Source organism: Ipomoea nil, unplaced genomic scaffold, assembly GCF_001879475.1.
Source record: "Ipomoea nil cultivar Tokyo-kokei standard unplaced genomic scaffold, Asagao_1.1 scaffold2279, whole genome shotgun sequence".
In the NCBI taxonomy this organism is placed as follows: domain Eukaryota; kingdom Viridiplantae; phylum Streptophyta; class Magnoliopsida; order Solanales; family Convolvulaceae; genus Ipomoea; species Ipomoea nil.
The window spans coordinates 1,070,001-1,092,150 of NW_017618707.1; the positions used below are offsets into that span (position 1 = coordinate 1,070,001).

At 34.9% G+C, this 22,150-nt stretch overlaps 4 protein-coding genes across 9 annotated transcripts; 2 read left to right on the forward strand and 2 right to left on the reverse strand.

Annotated features, from left to right (window-relative positions):
- Nucleotides 1-1,151: 1,151 nt before the first annotated feature.
- Nucleotides 1,152-5,290, reverse strand: LOC109150538 (probable ADP-ribosylation factor GTPase-activating protein AGD5). Its single transcript, XM_019298470.1, has 11 exons — nt 5,084-5,290; nt 4,398-4,456; nt 4,041-4,131; nt 3,859-3,913; nt 3,677-3,767; nt 3,345-3,561; nt 2,693-2,882; nt 2,145-2,434; nt 1,879-2,058; nt 1,733-1,791; nt 1,152-1,599 (listed from the first exon to the last, which is right to left on the reverse strand). The coding sequence occupies exons 1-11, from the start codon at nt 5,132-5,134 to the stop codon at nt 1,440-1,442; spliced, it is 1,443 nt and encodes a 480-aa protein (XP_019154015.1). The 5' UTR covers nt 5,135-5,290; the 3' UTR covers nt 1,152-1,439.
- A 4,808-nt stretch (nt 5,291-10,098) lies between these two features.
- Nucleotides 10,099-12,928, forward strand: LOC109150542. Of its 6 annotated transcripts, none has more exons than XR_002049169.1 (4): nt 10,099-10,204; nt 10,400-10,639; nt 11,270-11,387; nt 12,548-12,928. XR_002049169.1 is itself a non-coding variant. In XM_019298474.1 (3 exons), the coding sequence occupies exons 2-3, from the start codon at nt 10,412-10,414 to the stop codon at nt 11,327-11,329; spliced, it is 288 nt and encodes a 95-aa protein (XP_019154019.1). In that variant the 5' UTR covers nt 10,100-10,204; nt 10,400-10,411; the 3' UTR covers nt 11,330-11,549. The 6 variants fall into 6 exon arrangements, 1 of the variants encoding a protein (XP_019154019.1); XR_002049172.1 differs by having other exon boundaries at nt 10,100-10,204; nt 11,270-11,338; XR_002049171.1 differs by having other exon boundaries at nt 10,104-10,204; nt 10,405-10,639.
- A 2,603-nt stretch (nt 12,929-15,531) lies between these two features.
- On the forward strand, nt 15,532-18,356 carry LOC109150541. The gene is made up of 4 exons (XM_019298473.1): nt 15,532-15,780; nt 17,285-17,355; nt 17,574-17,663; nt 18,042-18,356. Exons 1-4 carry the CDS (start codon nt 15,654-15,656, stop codon nt 18,054-18,056), a joined length of 303 nt encoding a protein of 100 aa, XP_019154018.1. The 5' UTR covers nt 15,532-15,653; the 3' UTR covers nt 18,057-18,356.
- A 69-nt stretch (nt 18,357-18,425) lies between these two features.
- On the reverse strand, nt 18,426-21,432 carry LOC109150540 (transmembrane protein 184C-like). The gene is made up of 5 exons (XM_019298472.1): nt 21,397-21,432; nt 20,397-20,659; nt 20,145-20,267; nt 19,267-19,557; nt 18,426-18,771 (listed from the first exon to the last, which is right to left on the reverse strand). The coding sequence occupies exons 2-5, from the start codon at nt 20,643-20,645 to the stop codon at nt 18,586-18,588; spliced, it is 849 nt and encodes a 282-aa protein (XP_019154017.1). The 5' UTR covers nt 20,646-20,659; nt 21,397-21,432; the 3' UTR covers nt 18,426-18,585.
- Nucleotides 21,433-22,150: the final 718 nt, after the last annotated feature.

Genomic DNA, 22,150 nt, shown 5'->3' on the forward strand with positions numbered 1-22,150 from the left:
TTGACATTAAAGGTCGGTGCACATGTTATATTATTGCGGAACATAGATCACTTTCTTGGTCTTTGTAACGGGACGTGACTCATCATCACGAGATTGGTAGATCACATTGTCGAAGCAAGAATAGTTAATGGGACACTTGAAGGAACTAAAGTTCTTATCCCCCGAATGTCTCTCACTCCTTTTAATACGAGATTGCCATTCAAGTTCCAGCGTAAACAATTCCAGTTGATGCTTGCATATGCCATAACTATCAACAAAAGTCAAGGTCAAACACTAACTCACATTGGGTTATTGCTAAAAAAAATGATCTTTTATCATGGATAATTGTATGTGGCTTTCTCCCGAGTCGCCCATCCTGATAGCCTGAAGGTGTTAGCTCTAGACAAGGATGGACAAGATTGTGTTGCGACTACCAATGTTGTTTACAAAGAGGTTTTCAATAATGTGTAAATACAATCGATGATATTATATTTTTTTTTTTTCAAAATGATAAAATTGTTATATATCTAAACAAAAATATATCATTTATACAAATGAATTAAGAATTTAGGATAACAATTGATTACTATAACAACGAGCACATTTGCCCAATTTATAAAAATCCTAAACAATGATATATAAAAATCTCTAAAGTTACAACACTGCATGCGTACATCTACACATTAACTATTAATAGAGCAATTACTTGCTCGAATTCAAGCAATGATAACATCAACAAACATAAATGATCCAAACCATGTCTTCAATTGCACTATATAATACGGGAGTATTTAATGTTATAATTTAAATAATTATATATCGATTCAAATATTTTCAATATATTATAACAAATCCATTCCGTACATCGCACGGGTAAAAATACTAATTCGGTTAATTTGGTTTTGGATAATTCGGATGAACGGTTAATCAAACTAAGTATTGTACTATGAGATCTAATGATTATTTAGAGCAGACATCAATATAACGATACTCCATTACTTCAAACCCAATAAATGGTTTGGTACCTCTCTGGCTCTCTTTGAGGGAATTTCACAAGATTGAATAAAGATGGAAAAAGTATATTGAATACATACTACATTGTAATAGAGTTGATAATATTCAAAAAAAAAAAAAAAAAACAAACAAACAAACAAAAAAAAACAAAAAAAAACAAAAAAAAAAAACAAGACTCTTGGTATAATTTACACATTTATGAGTATTAAATATTAAATATATAATAATATGTACTGTTGATCAATTACCTTAATATGGCATCTTCATAATCAACATCCAAGTGGAGAAAAAAAAAAGTGAAATCTGATCTAAAATACTTATTGGTCCACAGAGATGAGACACAAATGAGTTCACAATCTCACAGGAAAAACCTTAAAAGCCTGGAGAGTGAACCTTCTAAAGCTATTCATCTGTAGACTACCATGGAGAACATTTCTTTGAGCTTTTCAGCGTTGTTTCGAAAGAATGCTTTGTGTCAGAAAGGAAAAGTGATCATAATCTTTAGCAGAATCTGCAGAAGTGGAAGATGGTGGGAATGCCTCCTGCTTGCTTGATCCACAATGCACTGCACTGTTAGTGCAAGAATTTTGCCCCGCAGCTTGGCCACTGCAACCACAAAACGAATCGAAAATATAAAATTGTTAATAATGCATACTTTGAGGAAATACAGGGGGGGGCTCCTGGATACAGTTCAAGAAACGTATATTCGACCCAAGAAAAGGCAGATGATGCGCCATACCTAGATGTTGAAGAAGCACTATGGTTCTCAACAGAATTTCTTGCCCCTGTATTACCCATCTAGTTGAAAGCAAAGACAGCAAAAATGTTATTATTAGCCAATGAATGGAGTTCCTAGCCAAGTGCAAATCTCGACAAACATTTTACCTCCTGCATATATTTGTCTTGCTCGTTCTTTGTAGCAGCAGGCATCACATTTCCAGGGAACGGGGAATAAAAAGTCTGTGAACTTTGGTTTGGTAAATTGGCGTTGTTTGGCACTTGTTGCGCACCGCCAGGAATTAGAACAGACTGTTGATGCATAGGAAATGGTGACACCATATTCGACTGCAATTCACAAAAAAAACAAACAAGTTCAATAATATGGACTTTTAACTAGGGGAAGAAAACCCCTCCATCTTTCTACACTATACCTGGTCAAAAAGGCTCAAAATGTCGCTCTTGACATTTTTCGGGGGTTTCTCTGACAAGGAACCATTTGTAACAGGTGTAAAATCCTTGAATAAATCTTCAATGCCAGAAATGGATTGTGATGGCTTAATATTATCAGATATCACTGCCCCAGTTGTTTTCTCTACCAAGGAATCGGGTGCAACTGGCGTACAATCCTTGAATAAATCTTCACATCCAGAAGTGGATTTTCGCTTGATATTATCAGATCCTATTATCATAGTTTTTTCTGTTGGTGTCGCTTCTCCAGCAGCTAAAAATTTTGGTCGAGTATGAAAGTCAGAGAAATAAAATCTCCCAATCAATATCACCCAATAACAACCTCATTTTTTTTTTAATAAACAGCCCTCCCCAACACCACCAATAAAGAGAAGGGAAAAAAGTTACCACACAAACATGCACACAAAAAAGAATATAAAATGAAACATAGCAGAAATCAAAGAAAAGAAACAGAACCAGATATATGTATATATAGAAAATAAAGATGAATTTAAGTGGTTCTGAAGTTTACATGGAAACTTTGCCCATCCATCATCATTCACAGTAGCTGTCACTAAGCTATTTTCACCCGGACCATCCATAGAAAACATATCAAAAAAATCAGGAGCACTGGCAGGTTGTACAACTTGCTTTGCAGATACCGAGGTTGCCAGTGGCTCTGCATTCTGGCTTGTTTGTGGTGCCAATTGAACAGGAGCAACCTGCAAAAAGGCATGTAAGGTCCATAGTCGTATTCTAAATAGGTTTGAATGGGTAGAGATAGAAAAAGGATGCTTTAGAAGAAATGACCAACTATAATTGCCAAAGGAAATGGCAACAACATAGATACAAGATTCATTCAACTGTTAGACATTTGGAATTTAGAAATTGATAAATATTTGAAATGTGTAGATAAAGTCTTTGACAGTTCACACTGACTGCAAACTAATAGGAGGCACTAAAATCCATTTTCCTGTACTACAACCCTACAAAAGCATTGACGTTTGTGACATCTAAGAGACAGTAACTGCAAAAGGTTCAATAGAAAATTCCAACATGGAAAGCACTTCAGACACAGAGCAAGTGATGCATACTACACTTTAAAGGAAAAGCAACATTATAGAAACAGGAAATAACGAATATGGAGCATGAAACAATCAGTGGGGCAAAATAAATTTACACACATGCTCTTTAGGCGGCATGGGTAGACGAACTATAGTAGCAGGGCCATCATGCCTTTTGTTGGGAGCTTGAACATTTTTCCTTTCATAAGATGAAAGCCTAGAGTTGCTTGCATATCCATGCCCACTTCTATCACTGGATAGTGGAGCCTTCACTTCTCGCATCTTGGAAGGTGATTCTGGTTTTCTGTCCTTACAAGCCCACCTCTTATCTTCATACCTTTACAATAAATAGAAGAGAATGTCTCATGTAACAATAAAAAAACACAAGATTATCAGATCACATATTCCATTTGAAGGGGTTTTTATGGTGTCTGAAAAGAACAAGAACATACTTTGCACGAATGAAAGTCTCAGTACCAACTCTGTCATAGTTCGGTGGCAGCGTTGCTTCCCAGTAACTATTTGCCTTCTCATTTCCCATCGCTATATAAACAACACGTTGGATCATATTAATAGGCACTCTCATGTATCATGTCAAGCTAAAGGTTTCAGTTTGTCAATCACTGAAACTTACATTGAATAAATGCTACTTGTTCAGGAAGCCATGTGTCTAGTGTAGCTGATCTAACCTGATAAATTTTGGGAAAAAGAATCAGACGATCAAACTTTACAATATAATAGGATGGCAAAAATATCCTTTAAGGTCTTTTGACATCAAACCTGCATATGCATATTTTTAACAAATCAGTTCATCACCTTTGTTATGTGCACCCCAAGACTTCTGTGGATACCAGAGCACTGCATGCATATAAAGATTCCCAGATTCACACTTGCCCATCGAGGACCTCTGATTTAACAATAAAAACACATGAAACATACAGTTATTGCATTAAACCCAAAAAGACTATAGTTATTGTCACCTCTAGAAATATTGATCATAGAACTTAGGCTTTTGCTCTTTATAAGAAATAGAGCAAAATAAAATACATGTTCAATTTCAAAATCCTCTTTTCTATTTTTGTGCGTTTGGATGCCTTAATATATAAATCTCCCACGATAGTTATGCCAATATATTGTGTTAAAAAAAATAATAATAATCTTCCAAATACACACTTGGCTTTGCAATCTGCACATTGTCTGTTTTCTGGCAATTTAAGCAGTCCCTCCAGAATCTGCCAACAAACAACAGCACGTATTTTGAGAGGAAAAAAAGAGTTAAAAGAAACAACAAATAAGCAAATGTAGGCATGAAAATCAAGTCTCCGATCACAAGCTAGTTCAATTTCATGCAATCAACATGAATATAGTTCTAAAGTTCAATAACTGGTATTTGACTAATAGAGTACACTAATGGAACCATTTTCAATCCAATGCAGGTAGTACAAGTCAGAGATGATAAATATTTGAGAATATGATCAAAATGTCAAATAGCAGCATGCAGGACATCAATGCATCTTTCAATTCTCCAAAGACGAGAAGATATGCTTGATACATTCCTTAAATCTGACGTTTAATTTAAAAAATTTTCAATGCCTAATAATCCGAAACCGCAGAAAATTATTTGTTCATAAAATCTCTCATAATTCTGGCATTGCTTCAATCCGATCTTATAACATGTCTCGTAATTTTCGTTGTAAAACTGAATAATCTAACAACATTTCTGGTGATGAAGCGTCAAAAGAAACCAACTCTTCTGCATTCAGATAAACGCAAACCCACACGAAATTGATATGAATCATATATTTGCATCAAATACGGCATTGATCATAAGCAAACAAAATGTGAACGTTAAATGAAACCTTTCTGTGCTTATCATTGAGCTCCTTGGAAACATTAGCCTTCTGATTCATGGTGGATTGGAAAATGAAAAGTGCAAACTTCTGAATTGCGCGGGTTGATGAGGAAGAAACGCAACGAAAAAGAACCGACCGTCCGATCTTTGTCCCCTCTCTTGGACCGTCGGATTGGATGACCCGCCGAGAAGTGCAAGCTGGAAGATGAAAGAATTGCACTTGTCGTCGCGGTTTGAACCTTTGACTAATTATGGATATTTACTCTTTTCTCTCTCTCATTTTTGTTCTCTGATTATTATTATTGTTAGCACCTCTTTGATCTAAGGCCACATATCTCATTGTAGGTTGTGAGTCACATATTAGTGTGTCATTTTTATCCTAAAATAATAATGTGAAATTGTAATATTATAACAAAAATCTTATAAAATCGAATTTAAATTAATACGTATCAATAATATTTGTACTTATTTGTAGAGTTGTACAATACATTAATAATATAATATTTTCATTTCTTCTTAAGCAAAATTATCCTTATGTTAAAAAAAATTAATATATTATTGTTTTACCTGTGTAATGCAAGAAAACAATTATATTATCATAAATTTGAAAAATAAGTTATAAAGAATAAGAATATGTTTTTAAAAAAGTATAATAATGAATTAAGGAAATAATATAAACTCATATATTTCAAATTTTAGAAAACTTTATTATATACAATTTCTATATACCAGCGACATCAGCAGCAGCCAGCTACGGGAATCCCGCATTGCTACTTCGATGAGGATACTCCCTTACGGCGGGCACGGCGACGTTCGGAGCTGTGCTACTATCGGCAGAGGGTGTTTTCATGGTAGCAATGAATGGGAGGATGGCCTACTGTGCAAATGCTCTTACGGCGGAAGCTTTAGCTTGCAATGAGGCTCTTTCGTGGTTAAGAGACTGTGGAGTTGCATCTGTAGCTTTGCACATGGACTGCTCGGTTCTTCATCGCTATTTATCAAGCTCAGTTGACAGGCCTAGATCGTATGTTGGAGTTGTGATAGAGGAGTGTTCTAATGCATGCAATGGCTTTACTTATTTCGTGTTCTTTATTTTTATAAGTATCTAGACAGTTAAATTTAGTTGATCATACTTTAGCATCAAAAGCCTTTGCTCAGGTTAGTACAGCGCTGTACTAAAACTCTGTTCCTCCTGACTTTGTTTTAGCACTTTTGCAGTAATTTAATATAGCCTTTTCTATGCTTTCAAAAAATACAATTTATATATAATTTAAGAGAACATGACACTTTTCATTTTTAAATGAGAAAATTTCAAATTTTGATCATATGACTATAGGAGCTTTGTTAATTTCTGACTTTTAAAAGTGTCAATTTAGTACATTGACTATGCAAACTTTATCAATTTTGGTCACTCCAGTCAACTTTCCGGCCAAATTTCGCCGGAAAATTTTAACAGTTAAAATAATGAGGATATTTTAGTCATTTCACATCTCTTTTCTTCTTCTCCGGCGAATTTATCTTTTCCGGCGAATCCGAGGATGAGGTGCGCTGCGATGCTTTCAACATTATCCAAAAAGAGAAGTATTTATTCAACATTATCCAAAAAGAGAAGTATTTATTCAACATCAATTTTAGCATAATATTGATGTAGAGAAGTTTTAGAATAAATAGGCACCAACATTAGTTTTAGCATTTCGTTTTCTTCTTCGAGCAAGCCTTTTTTTTTGCCGGAAAAGCTTTCAACCGGAATTTTGGCAGGAGCTGCGATGGACGAGCACAAAGAGAAGTGCAGTTCGGAGATTTCTAGGTCCGTCGATATCTCAAGCTCCCCTTACACAAACGGCCAAATGTTTTCAACCGGAATTTTGGTCATCTGAACCCTAATAAATCGGCGGCGACGGCTTGGACGAATGAGTTTAAGTATGCTTTGGAAGGTGTGTTGCTGCGACGGATTCGCCGAAAAAAATGAATTTGCCGGGGAAGAAGGAAGAGATGTGAAATGACTAAAATACCCTCATTATTTTAACTGTTAAAATTTTCCGACAAAATTTGGCCAGCAATTTGATCGGAGTGATCAAAATTGATAAAAATTACATATTTAAGGTACTAAATTGACACTTTTGAAAGTCAAGTGCTGAAATTAACAAAGTTCCTATAGTCATATGACCAAAATTGAAATTTTCTCTTTTTAAATTAAAGTTAAATTTTCTACCATAACACTTGTTTTTGTTTTAGTGGTTTTTTATTCTCTGGTGAAATTTTTTCTATAATGGAACATTTTAAGTTATAAGGTCAAAGTGAAAAAATAAAATAAAAAAATTGAGTTAATACTCAAAATTGTCCTCGACTATAGTGGTTTTTCTTAATTTTGTCCTAAACAACTTTGGTGATTTAATGTAGTCCTAGAGTTTTGTGTTTTTACTCAATTTAGTCCAAGACTTTTGTGTTTTTGCACAATTTAGTCTCTCATTTGTTATTCCGTCCATTTGTTGATAAATAAATAGACAATTCAATAATTTTAATATTGGCATCTCTTTACTCATAGACATGTGAAGTGCGAAATCTCTCTTTTTTTACGAATTACTCCCAGAATCACTCCTAAACCTGCGAATATAAAATTTGATTCGTAGGCCTGAAAGTAATTATGGGTGTAATTCGTACAAGAAAGAGGGATTTCTCACTTTGCAGGTTGAAAGTAAAGAGAGGTCAATATTGATATTATTGAATTGTCCCTTTATTTAACACCAATTTGACGGAATAACAAACGGGGGACAAAATTGAGCAAAACACAAAAGTCTGGGACTATATTAGGTCACCAAAGTTGTTTAGGACGAAATTGAGAAAAACCACTATAGTCGAGGATAATTTTGAGTATTAACTCTAAAAAAATCTAAGTCAAACACCATAAATAGATTTTTGAAAAATAGGTTAAAGTTTATTTCACTTTTTGTTCATCAGTAAATTAGTAATAGTAGATTTTCTACCTATGTTGCTTAACTATGAATTTTTTTTTTTCATTGTTAATGCTCCCTTCCCCTGATTTTTTTTTCCCCATTATTTTCAGCCGTGGACTTAAATGCACACCAGTGGAGCCACAATGCACATCAATGTGTACGACTGTGATTTTTTCAATTTTGTTTTCATTTTTATTTACAAAGGGGTGTTGTGGTAATTTTGTTATATGTTTGAATGATGAAATGGTCGTACGTTGATGTTATGCTTGATTTTAGGAGTTTAATGTATGGTAAATTTAGATTCTTTTATAATTGTAATTTTTTTGTTCGTGATTGGATTTTTGTTGTATGTGTGCACCTCGTCGTGGCATGATGTGCGTTCTGTGTTCATGTGATGTGTGTGTGCATTGTAAATTTGGTGAGCGTACACTATAGTACATATGAGTTAGTTTGTGTACTAGTCAAGTATGTGAATCAATTGGAATTTTTTTATCTTTGTTTTTCTTGTTGCTGGTGGTGCATTATGTGTATGTCAGTATGTGTGTGTTTCAATGTGAATATGTGCATAATGCAATATTAGAGTGTGCACAGTGTAATGTATCAGTGTGCACAGTGCAATATAGAAGTGTGCTCATGATTCTGACGGTATTCTATAGTGCACAGATCGCTTAGAGCATAGCACAACACCCTTTTTGCTTTCCTTTATTCTATGTGTTTGCCTTGCTAAATTAATAAAAGAATTAGATATTAACAAAATAATCAAATTTTTACCCAGATTATTCAACATTATATCGCACCAACAGCCTGATTTTGTCATTGTCTTGCCTATTTCGATGGAAGTTTAAAATTTAATTTGGATAGATTTATACCTTAATTGATATTTTTAGATGATTTAGATTGTTTATTATGAGAATGAGTTTAAAACGTTGACTTTTATTTATAATTGTTGATCACTTTTTTCTATGATTATAATTTAGGAGGATCAGTTTAGGGTTGAACCATATAAACATGGTAATGATGGTATGTATTTCCTCAATTACAAAATATTCTCTTTTTTTGAAAACCATTACAAAATATTCTTTAGATAAACTAATATTCATTAAACCAAACCACCTCTAAATTGTACAACCAACTAAATCGAAATCCCTAAATTTTTAATTAATCAAATCAATTTTTTTGTGAATAATATTGAATCTATTACAATGTAGTATCTGCCCATATATACTATAGAAAATAGTTATTATATGCTTCGAAAATGATAATCAAGTCAATGTAACATAATTCTTGTACACGAAAATTACAAATTCATTCTTACCAATACTTTTTCGGTATAATTTATTTAAGAATTAATGACTATTTTGATCTCTTGACTATATTTTAATTACCAAATTAGTACTCGATTATCAAGTTTGACAAATTAAATCATCAATTATTGTCTATTGAATACTAATTTGGTAATTAAAATAGACAACAACCTTTTAAGTAAAAAGTGACCGAAAGGTCACATGCCGGAGAAGGTAACCATGACAATTCTCACTGGAGAAGTAGAGAAGGTGACCAAAAGATCACATGTCGGAGAAGGCAACCATTTTGGTGCCTTCTCTGGCGGTTCTCACGTGTCGCCTTATGGTGAGAAGGCAACCCCTGGGTCGCCGGCTTCTCCAGTGAGAACCGCCGAAGAAGGCACCAAAATCGTTGCCTTTTCCGGCATGTGATTTTTGCTCATTTTTTTTTCTTCAAATTTTAGACGGAGTTGATTGGAATGTCGCCGAAATTAATCAAAATGTAGTCGGAACTTTTGTGACCTGCAATAACAGGTCATTAACTGGTTGGTGGGTTTCAATACATCAAAATGATATGTTTATAGGTCTAATTACAATTTCTAATGTTTAGGGACTTAATTGACTTTATATGTAAAGTTTGAGGGTTTATTTGACCATTTTCCCTAGATTTTTCAATGAAATTTGCACAAACAAAGAATAACGATGCGCGGAATAGAATTAACAATAGCTTGGGGCAAATTTTTCAATTCAAAACTCTAGATATCCCAAGTTGCAATTTACGATTAGCGTAACACCAAGGCAATCTTTCAGAGCATCCCCATTCTCCATTACACCTCTTTTATGCAAGACTGCAACTCTTCTTTATAAATCCATCTATTTTCTCTCACAATTGTAAGTTGTTCCCTCCTATATCTTTACAAGTGACAAGTCTTTAGGCTTTATAATTGTTGGAAAATAGGTCGTGCTTTTATCATTAAGCAAAAATTATCAGTATTTTGTTCATCTGTTGTAGTTTTTGTTCGTTATTATGTGTTTCTTGTGTACTAATTTGCATCTTTTTCTTTGTTATTCTGCTATATTGTTTAGTGTAGTGTAAAAATGGAAAATTTTGAGCTAATTGAGGGTGGAAATTCCCTTAATCGTCCCAAAGAGGGTCTTTCTAGCTTCCATGCTGGCAGAGATGATTACAAGAAAGTGGGGGCTGATGAGAAGAAAGCAGCAGTTCATGAGGAAATGACGAGATTGAGCAGACTCCCTCAGAAGAGCGTATATGTATCTCATCGAACGCGGGTTTTGAATAAAATCCTCCAACTTTTGTCTATTCAGGTATTGTGGTAAACGTTTGGTAAATGGTTGTTAGCTGATTGTGTTAATTAGAGGGTATAACATTAGCTGTTGTAGAAAGTGTTTGGTAAATTAGCTGTTAGCTTATAGCTGTTTGGTATAATTTCTTTTCTCAAAAAGCTAATTGAAAAAGTTGCTTAGAGTAGCTTTTTGAATTTAGCATTTTGGAGTTGCAAAAAGCTAATTAACCAACACTTATATTGATATTTTAATTAAATTAAATAATTAATAGTGGTCAAATAAGCCAAAATTGCCCTATAGGCCAATGTTTTACCAAACAGGGCTGTACTTGTTCTGGGTACTATTCTTTTTTAAAACTGGGTTATACTTGTATCCCTTTGGTGAGGAGACACACATCACCAAGAGTCTTGCTTTGTGGTTTATTAGCTATTATTAAGGGCGTTAGTGAACAGAGTTTTCTGTAAACTACTCGTGCTTATGCTCGCGTTTGTTTACCTTCGTTTATTAATGTAAACGAACATAATTGAACAAATTTTAGAGCTCGTTTATTAAACGAACAGAGTCTGAACATTTGTATGCGTGTTTGCTTATCCTATGGTCTATAAGGAATCTAATATGATAGTTTGTTAACTTGGCTTAATTCTATTGCAGAGAACCACATCACAGGACGAGGAGTTGGAGTTGCTGTTTGCTGGGCTCTCTCTTGGGTGATCAGAAGAAGTAATTGTGGTTTTCCTCAGTTTTTTTTTTTTTTCCAGTCATTTAATAGGTTTGCTAGTCAATCGAGGGTGTGCTTGTATCTTCTTTTTTCCACTTTGGCTTTGTCTTAGTAACTTAAGAGGTATTATTTCATTGAATGTTTAGCCATCTCAGATAGATTTTCATCTTATCTTTCAACTTGATATGGTCAAATTGATTTAGTATTGGCACAGATTCTAAGTCCATTTTTACTAAAAGGGGTACATATTTGATTAATGCCTCTCATATCTTCACATGACTTAACTCATGCCGAAGTGCCAACTGAACTTTATCATCTATTTTTGTTTTGAAAGACGTTTTGTAGAGTACAAATGTTGGATAAATGGCAAATTACTTGTTTTATGTAGGTAGAAATATATGAACACTTGTACGATTGTAAACCCTTGGAGTCTAGTATTTTGATGAATTGAGTAATCTTATTAGCTGCTCTTAACTTAAGTGTTTGAGAGGAGGGATATTTTGGGCACCTTTTATGTATCGGGGCACTCTGTTTGATGATTGGTCCATTTAGATAGTTGGTTATGTCTGATGCTAAATTATCATGAAGCCACCTCTCTACACCATTAATTTGGATCTATTTGCTTTTATTGTGCATAGGTAATTTTGAATTAGTTTTAGCCATGTGGTGAAGGGATTACCTTCATTATCAGATAGTTGTTCTTTGAACTTTGAAGTGTACTTAAGGACCTAATTCTTTATTCTTAGCAGAGTGGATGGTTAAATCCGTAGCCTATAAATTTTAGGACATTGAGAATGTGCATAATGAGTCCAAAACCACCATTCATCATCTTGTTCTGAGCGTCATTTTCATATCCCATTAACATAGCCTGAGGGCAAGGCCAAGGATGCAGAATAGGCCATGCTCCGGATTATAACTGCAACATAAATGGTCCCGCAAATTTGATTGTTGGGCATCATGAAAGCTGAATATAACTTTTCCTAGTCTCTTAACTTTGTGAATATCAAAATGATAATGCTTGCAATTTTTTCTTCTTGTTCTACCTTTCTTTCTTGCAAATACTGGTCATTTCTCTGTCGCTTGCTTGCCTTCTTTTAGTCCGTTATTGCCTTTCTAGTGGTAAACTCTATATCTCTGTGCTAGATGATGTGTTCTTAAATGATTGTTCATTTCAATAATGTCTTCTAACATTCGAGTTAAATTCCTTGCAGAATATCGAACCTCAAACGCAAGTTGAGAAGAGTGCCTTACTGCATTGAAAGATGAGTAATATATGGTTGAATTGGTTCGCCAACATCAAATTCTCACCCATCACCGAGCTTGAGCGTCACTATATGAAAGTGATGTTGTTAACCGTGATGGTAGTTTCTGCTGGATGTGCTCAAACTGGTATCTGAAAGTTTGCACTGTTTTTGTATTGCAGTTATGTTTTGAATGATGTTGCTATACTTGTGGTGTTGTTGCCCAACCCAACTCACTATGGATTCCATTTTATTTTCTGGAAAGTAATTGTTTTTTGGTGTATATATATGGAAATGGTATAACAATGGTTAATGTGAATTAAACCATTACTACATTTGTTTTTAACCCTATGAGACTTTGTCTTAATGGCAGTTAAACTTAGGAGACTATGATATTTTTCTAAGGTTGATTAAGGACCACACTATTTCAAGAACTCTTCTTAACCAAATTTGTCATGTGTCACACTTATTATCTTCACTCTACATATTACAACATGTTTGGTTTGTGAAATAAGTCTAAAATAGAATAACATTCTTGAGAATTCACATATTTCGATGTTTAGTAAATCATTGTTACGGAGTATTATATAGTCATGTGTGTGGAGTGTGGACGATACTTTTGTTTTTTAGATGCCTATTTTATTTTTTATTACTTAATCTACTCGAATATTTGAACATAATTCTTGAAGTCTATTCTTATTTCGTATAAAATGAAATTTCTATTTATTCAAAATTCATTTTGTGAATCAAACGTCAAATTATGAAAACTACAAAACCAATATTCTCACTTGTCTATTATCTGGCCAGTCCCCTACCACTTAGTGTGCTGACAATAAGGACGTGAGATTAGTCTTCTAAGCAATCGGCGGGAGAGATATCTTTGGGCAACCAAAAAAAAAATATTCTCACCTGTTTTTTTAGTCAGAGAATAAAGGTGTCTTCTCTATTTGCTTAGCTCCATCACTTCCTCATATGGCATTCACTACCACTTTTTAATCAAGATGCACCCAAACGCAAGTTGTTATACCATGGATCAGGATCCACCTTGCAAGGTAGATCCTAGAATGGCAATGGGTGGGGGTGAGAAGTATACTTCCCATTCTCATCCTTGAAACTCCGACCTCGTTCTTGTTCCCGTTCCCATCTCTGATGAAAAATTGAAAACAGTCTTCATCCCCGTTCTCGCAGGGAATTAGGCGGGGACGGGAATTTCCCGCCTCCGATTAACTCTTAGGGTGTGTTCGGAAACCCGAAAAATGAAAATCATTTTCCGAGTTTTGAGTGTTTGGTAAGTAGGAAAACACTAAAGTCAATGAAAAATGATGTTGGGTCAATGGAAAATAGAGTCATTTTTATGGAAAATGACTTCCCCTTTTTTTTGGGGAAGTCATTTTCCGCTTCAACCTTCTTCTTCGCTTCTTCCTTCTCGACATCACTTCTTCGTCTCTTCGCTTCTGGACATCGCTTCTCGTCATCGGAAAATCAAAGGGAAACACAAATTCTGGATTTCCAAGTCGGAAACCAATTTGGTTTCCGACTTGGAAATCCAAGTCGGCAGAACCAGAAATTGACTCTCTGGTTTCCGGCAGGCCTAACCAGAGAGTAAGTAGTGCTCTCTGGTTTCCGGCTACTGAAAACCAGAGAGAACGACGGAAACCAGAGAGTTTGAACTCTCTGGTTTCCGTCATTTTTTTTTTGTTTTTTTTTTAAAGTTTTTTTTATAAATAATATTATTTGATTTTAAAAATAAATATTATTATTTATAATATTATTATAAATTTTATATATTTTAAACAAAATAATTACTTATATAAAATGTGTAATTATACAATTCTACATCATTTCCAGAAAATGAGTCAAACACCAAAAGATAGTTTTCCATTGTGCAGTTAAACATCGAAAAGGTAAATGACTTATGAAAATGAGTCATTTTTCAGAAGTCACTTTCTTGCTTTCCAAACGGACCCTAGTCAAAATCTTAAATTAGTGTATTTTTTAATTTTAAAAACTAAGGTTTTAATTTATATTAAGTAATGCCACTGTACTGTCACAGTAATACAGTACATTGGCATTACTTATATACGGAGTATATATTAATGGAGAAAATTAATCCGGTGTATGAAATCATATGGATCAATAAGTTCGCATAAAATATAATAATGAATGAAAATATTAAGGATAATATAATTGAATTAATATTTCCTTGATTGATGAAAGAAGATTACAAAGAATGTAGTGTAGGAAAGGAACATGAATGTGTAAATGATATTGAATTTGGTAAGCGATGTCTTGCAAAGGAATAAGACATGATCCTCCAATAATTGTATATAACTAATTTATACAAAGAAAATCTCAACCCCTCAGGCTAAACTCGTGGTGGGTCACGAGACTAAGTCAAAAGACTCAAAACCCAATATTCTGGGCTCGGAGATAGTCTCTGGGTTTGAAACTCTTCTTGGGCTGCTCGGATTATGCATTTCCAGACCCTGGATCCTTATTATTGAGTCGTTTCTAATATCTTCATCATATATAATTTTTTTAATTATAATAATTATTCGGAGAATTACATACATTCTCCATTTCTGTCCCCGTTTTTCGAAATTTTTTTCCATCCTCGTCCCCTTCAGGGCGGGATCCCGTCGGGGACGGGGCAAATTGTCATCCCTAGTCGATCCTGGTCTTAAATTGTGTAATTTTAGTATTGGAATTGTGAACTTTTAGAATATAAATTGTTTTTAAATTTTAAGAATTTGTGAATACAATACATGATCATCACAAATTGTAAATTTTTAAAAGATAAATTGTGAACATTTAGTATATAAATTGTGTATATTTGGACGAGGTCTACAAAATATTTGCCCTATTCATATACTTGGGCCAGGCCTTAGTTGCCAAACTGAGCCAGCCCAAGAAGATCCCCAACAAGCGGGAAGGACGTTACGGTCTTTTCGACCGATTCTCTTCTCTCCCCTTGTACCATTTTCGCCGACTCATTTCCAACTCTTCACTCTCGTATTTCTTTAACTTTGCTCTTTTTTTTCTCCGACGACCGGAAGAGGCCTTTGAAAATACTCATATGGCGGCGTGGACAGCTGCGGCACGGCAAGCCGCGAATATCTCTCGATTCTCCGCTCCCAAATCAGTCCCTACTGCGAACCAAGCCGCCAACTTCATCCAGCGGCGCGGTCTCGCCGGCGGCGGCGGTAATTTTCTTATATCCTATCTCTTTTAGCCTTTCTCCATGCGAATATTTAACCTGATTTCCGATTTAATGACCTAACTGCCTGTAACTACTTCCGAATATATGAAATTTGGTTAGAGTCTATGTATATTTGTCATTTGTGCATGCACAATTACGATTGGAATGAATTCTGATTTATGTTTTTCTGCGTTATGCAATTATATATATGTTTGTATACATCTATGCATATTTTAGGCTCGTGTACATTTATGTATGCAAATGTCTCTGTAGGGAACTATATTATTTTCTTTCATCTCTTTTATATAAATACATCAATGTATCATTTTTCATGGTACATGTTCTAAAATCCTGCACTTTAGTAGTTGCAGGAGAACCTATGTCTTATGTGTTACTTAGGAAACATAAATACCAATTTTCCCATTGTTTAATTTTGTCACTGAAATGTTTGTATGTTTTTCAATTGGGTGAGTCTCCTGTGAGACCGTCTCATGGATCATTTTCTGTGAGACGACTAGGTTTAGATAGAAATGTAATACCTATGAAGTTATGAAGGAAATTGTAATATTTTTATCATAAATTGATTGTTATTTATGAGGGAAAGTGTGATACTTTTGAGGGAAAAATGTAATAATTTTAAATCAAACATTAATATTGAGAAAAACTGAAAAAGTGTAAATGGATAAATGAATTGATTATTACTTTTGAGGGAACACGTAATACTTTTAAGGAAAAGTGTAATCCTAATAATGGGTAAAGTGATTATTACTTATAAGGGAAGGTGTAATACTTATTTAGGAAAAATGTAATACTTTTGAGGAAAAATGTACTCCGTAATATTTAGGAGTTGAAGAGAGTTACTTATGAGGGAACTATAATACTTATGAGGGAAAGCGTAATACTTATGGAAAACCTGATCCGTCTCACGGATAAGGATCCATGAGACAGTTTCATAGGAGTTTTTGCCTTTTCAATTTGAAGTTCAAGAAAATAAGCTGCTCTTTATTGAAACCATTTTTGAAGGTAGAAATTTGAAAATAGTTTTCTTATAGGTTATACTGGAACTACAAGTATAGTTTCTACATTGCATCATCTGTTATTATTGTGTTATGAAAGCTAAAACTATGTACAAATTGTGTAAATTTTTGACAAAAATTTGTCAAAGTTTTAACCTACCTGAGGGTCAATTGTTGCAGAAAATTTGTCGAAGTTTTGATCTACCTGGGGATCTATTGTTGCAGAAAACTTGTCGAATTTATAATCTACCTGGGAATCATTTGTTCTTTATTATAACGATTTTCTGAAGGAACTGATACTCTTGTGATTGACTAATTTAATATTAAACTCTGATCAAACAATGTAACTGATTAGGTGTGTACTCTTACCTTTTCACACTATGCGGTTGACTGAGAAGAATTTGATTCCAAGAGATTTTACTGTATGCTAGAGGTTTTAGCTAAAGTGAAGAAACAAAATCTTCATCTAATTCCTGTTACTTTTTTATGCAGACCATCATGGACCACCAAAGGTGAACTTCTGGGAGGACCCAATGAGCCCTTCAATATGGAAAGAAGAGCATGTGAGTGTTTCTGACTTCAGATACAATTTGAGCTGCTTATAGGTTGCTAGTAGTTCATTCTTTTCATGGCTTGGTTAATTATATCATACTGTGCATTTGGTTCCTATTATCATTATATCAATTTGCTAACTTGAGAATTTGAGTTTTGAATAAATGCATGCCTGCAGCAGTTGTAAATCATAACCTGTAAGGTTGATTTGTATTTTGTTCTCTTGTAGTTTGTGCTCATTTCCCTTTCTGGTTGGGGGTTGGTCTTCTACGGAGGATATAAGTTATTCACAGGAGGCAAGAAAGACAAGAAGGAAGAGGTACATGATTCTTGGTGTCAACTAAGACAAATAGAAATTATATTTGTTAAAATAAGTCTATGACCATGACTTAGCTGTGAATCTAGAGCATGTAGTTAAAGTTTATAATTCCTAATTGTTCCAGCATAGTTTTGATCATCTTATAAGTTGCTCATGCATCACCTGCTAGCATCTTTCTGCTTAATAGGGGGCTTTTTCCACAAATCCTTGTCTTTTTATTTTTTTTTGAAAGGAAACTTGTCTTTTTATTTGATTCTAAATAAATTTGAAAAAGAAAAGCATTTTCACCTCATCAATGTGCAATAGCAGTATAGCACTCTGATATACTGCATTAATTTTTGGTTCTGGGTGCTAATTTGCTTCCTCATCGCATTGCAGAAAGTCAGTGAGTGAAGGATCTCATTGAGTTCGGGTTAGTTCAAGTCGATCTGGAATAAATTTCACTACACTTTATGGTAGTTCCTTTTCTTGATGTGATAAGAAAAATGATGTCAAGCTCTGGTCAAAGCTTCAAGACAATTTGTTCATCTGTTATCTCCTCTCACCTATCTTCCTTTCCACCTTGCTCTTTTTGGTTCTTAAATTTGTACATTTACTCTTGAATGGGCAGACATGTTTTGTTCTGCTTTTCTTCTAGAATTAGTACAATGCAAACACTTTGATTATCAAATAAAAGCTTCTCTTCAAATCCAATTTGTCTATGCTATAGGGGTGTGGCAATTATGAGCTGGTTTACCAATTTATAATCTACCACAAAATAAATAGACTACGTTAAGTCACATTCCATAACATGAATTCAAAATCTATACTCATGATCATAAATTATCTAATACAATAACCAGAGCAGAATCTGCAGGGGCTAATACTAGACAAGCAACTCTTATATGATAATACAAATTACAAATACACGCCAACTTTGGAATTAGTCCTTCTTGTTCTCTTTGCGGTAAGGCTCTGCAGTGTACGCATGCTGCTGAACGATGGCGAAGAAGACCATCTCCACCATCACTAACATATTCTGAAGAGCTTCTTGAATGTGCTCCACATCGAACCAGACATGATGGGATTTTATTATCCCGAGGGCAACAAGAATCTCGAGCGCAATTCCCTGGAAAAACGAGAACAATATTGAAAACGCAGTATGTCAATGATAAATATCGAGATTCAAGTAGCAGTTTGTGGCATTAACAGATCCAGAGAGCATGAATTGCTTGTACTGATATAAACTGTCTTGTGACCCTAGTTGGAAAAGGATCACGAGGACATAAACCAATCTAGATTTTCCATAGCTGACCAACTCAAACTAAGAATGCTGGGATTCAAACTTGTGACCTTGTGATTACAAGTTTGTATCCTTAGCCATCTTGGTTGCGGTTACCCCCAAAAATAAGAACACGTGCAATGGATATCAGTCGTGAAATTCATGGCACTTGAAATCAGCCGGGAAATTCTATCAAACTAGTTGGGAAAGATGGCCACTCTAGGCTTACTCTTGTGAAAAGAAAGTGCAGTCTACTCTGATGTGGAGATTTTACTTCTTGAAAGATGATTAGAAACAGTGCACAACTCTAGATGGGAAAGAGAGAGAGAGAGAATTAATTACCTGCCAGAAACAGAAGAAGACAATTCCTTTCACACACAAAAACTTGGCAAGTGGCTTGTGTGGTGCCAACTCTTTTGCAAACACATGGTAGAATACTACAAGTGAGTATAAAGCTAGCGAAACCGAAATGTTTAGGATAATGGTGAATGTCCAGCTAACCCAAGTGGGATACATTCCAAGAAGTTGTAGAGCTATCATTAACACAGAGCATACAGGGCGGATCAAAACAAATTGCCATGTCCAGTCCTTGAGAAGCTTCAATGTGTGGTGGTTTAAACGGGCAGTGTGAGGCTGCAGATCATGAAGACAGTATGTAAGGTATACACCTTCTTGAGCATATAATATATAAACATAAATGTGCCGTTCAACTATCAACTTAAACTTTTAGTTGAGATGAAACACATGCTTCAATTTAGTATTAGAGTCAACCCCACTATGGTCCACGTGTTGCTTGAAGCCCATCAAAATAATCGTCTCACACAAGTGAGGGGGCGTATTGAGCATATAATATATAAACATAAATGTGCAGTCCAACTATAACTTAGGCTTTTAGTTGAGATGTTGTACATGCTTCAATTCAGCTATGAACCATGAGATGCAGGTTCCAAAACTTCACTAAGGTTGAGTAGTGACTGAAGTGCATGAAGATTCATCTATTGTCAAATACGTAGTACTTTATAGTATCAAACATAGTATCGCACATATAAATAATATATTTAGCGTAGTATAACAAATGGCATGCTTCTTCAGTTCTTAGTTTGACCATGACTGCCAAACAATAAAGATTGATTATTTTACCTTCCACGTAAAAAAAATGGCAACTGTCCTGCTTGATAAGACAATGATAGACAATGCAGATTTTGAAGGAAACACTCTACCTGAAAGAGAGTCATCGGAAACGAGTGGTGAATCTCTCTTCCTTTAATCTCATCTGGTACTATGTTTTTGCTTAAGGATATATTTAGGTATGTGTACATCAAGCCTAAAAACTTAGCCATAACCTGCATTTCATAAAACAATAGTCACTAACAAGTATGGAGTCACAAATTCCACTTTCAAGAAGAAACAGTGAAATGATCGAACACATCATAGGCATTTAAAATGTAAATATGTTAGCTACAAAGACTTACAAGAGCTTCATAACATTCTTTGACAGACTCCAGAAATGTGAAAAAAGTGTTGCTCCCGAGAAAATCCACTAAACCAACATAGGAAACAACAGCATACAAGGGAGCCATAAATATGATGATAAGTATTGCTTTTTGCTCCTTTGGTTTCTTCCATGCTGAAAGATGTTGTGATACAAGGCGTATCGTGAAATGCAAGGTTAGCATCAGGCACACAGTGCAAGCCGTCATTGTCAGGTTCACACCCGCCATTCTCTTCGGTTTTTCTGTACTGAACAAGCAAATAGATCAAACACAGAGATTTAAGTCGGTACATCTAAAGTGGAGTAGTAATCAACAAAGCGCAAGTCACTCTTTTTTCCTAATTTTTGTTTCTTTTTGGACTTCATCATTTGCGTGTGTCCTAGAATGGCTTCCTAAAATTTTCCAAATTCATTTCTATGTCAGATGATTGGGTTGAATGGTTGATTATCCCTAAGCCTCCTTTGTCCTCTCATCTAAACTCTCCCAATTCCTTTCTAAAGTATAACAACTAATATACTATCATCGTTATTAGCACAAAATTATTTTACACAATCACTGCACACTATCCAAGTGATTGTTCATTCATAAGATCCCTAGATAAAACTGCAAAAAAACAAAACAAGCTGGGGGAATCTGCATACTAACAACTAGTCAGGTTTGAGCTCAAATTTTCATCGCAATAATTCATAAAAGGTTCAAATCCTTACCCAAGCAAATCTATTATCTTAAATGCCAATTATCAAAAAAATATACTGTATTATCTTGAAGCACAACGATCCACAAAAAAGAAAAAGAAGTCCAACTCTTTACCTACCCAGAAAGGAGGTTGATAACTAGTACTATTTGTGTTATCGGAGAAAACAAATTAATCAATTTCTAACATGATTTTCACAATCAATATAGTTATTTATTAACACAATCAATCAAGATAGCAGAAAATGAAGCAATGGGAGTGAGGGAGAGCAGAGAGGACACTTACTGAAGGAATGAAGGAAGGGGGGTTGGTAGCTATGATCGATACACGCGGAGAAAGACCGGTGACGATATAAATAAATCTCTAAAGAGAGTGTACGTATCTGACTCGTGTAATAAAATATGTGGGACAAGCTGTACACGCCTACACGGTCGTCCCTTTCGGTTTTATTTAATTTTTTGGTTAATGATCAAATTCTCAATTTTGCGGAATTAATTCACATAACCTCGTCCCTACTAATCACAAGTAGCATAATAAGCTCACCAATCCTTATTTATCATTAACCAAAAGTTAAGGAGTCAATAATCTTTGACTTTGGTATGGAGCAATCTTTTTGAAAGAGAAAGATTAATTCATTAAATCGGAATCAAGAATGTCAACAAGAAAGGCAGGTGGTTCATCTAACCACTCACCGTAACCTGACACAGAAAAGGCCTCCCTAGCAACAGTGTGGGCAGCACAATTCGCAAATCGCTTAACATGACAGAACTGCACATCCTCAATCTCAGATGCCAAGCTCTTTACATCATCTACTAAATAGCCAAAAACAGAAATAAAAGAATCCGAAGTAATAGCATTAAAAACAATCTTACAATCTGTTTCCACATCTACAGCACCCAAACCAGTGCCCTTTAGCCAACTCAACGCCTCCCGAATAGAGAGCACATCTGCTCCCCTAACCGTATACAACCCGGGTACTCTGACATTCTTTGCAGCAAGGAAATTACCACCATCATCCCGCAAGACCCATCCGAACCCC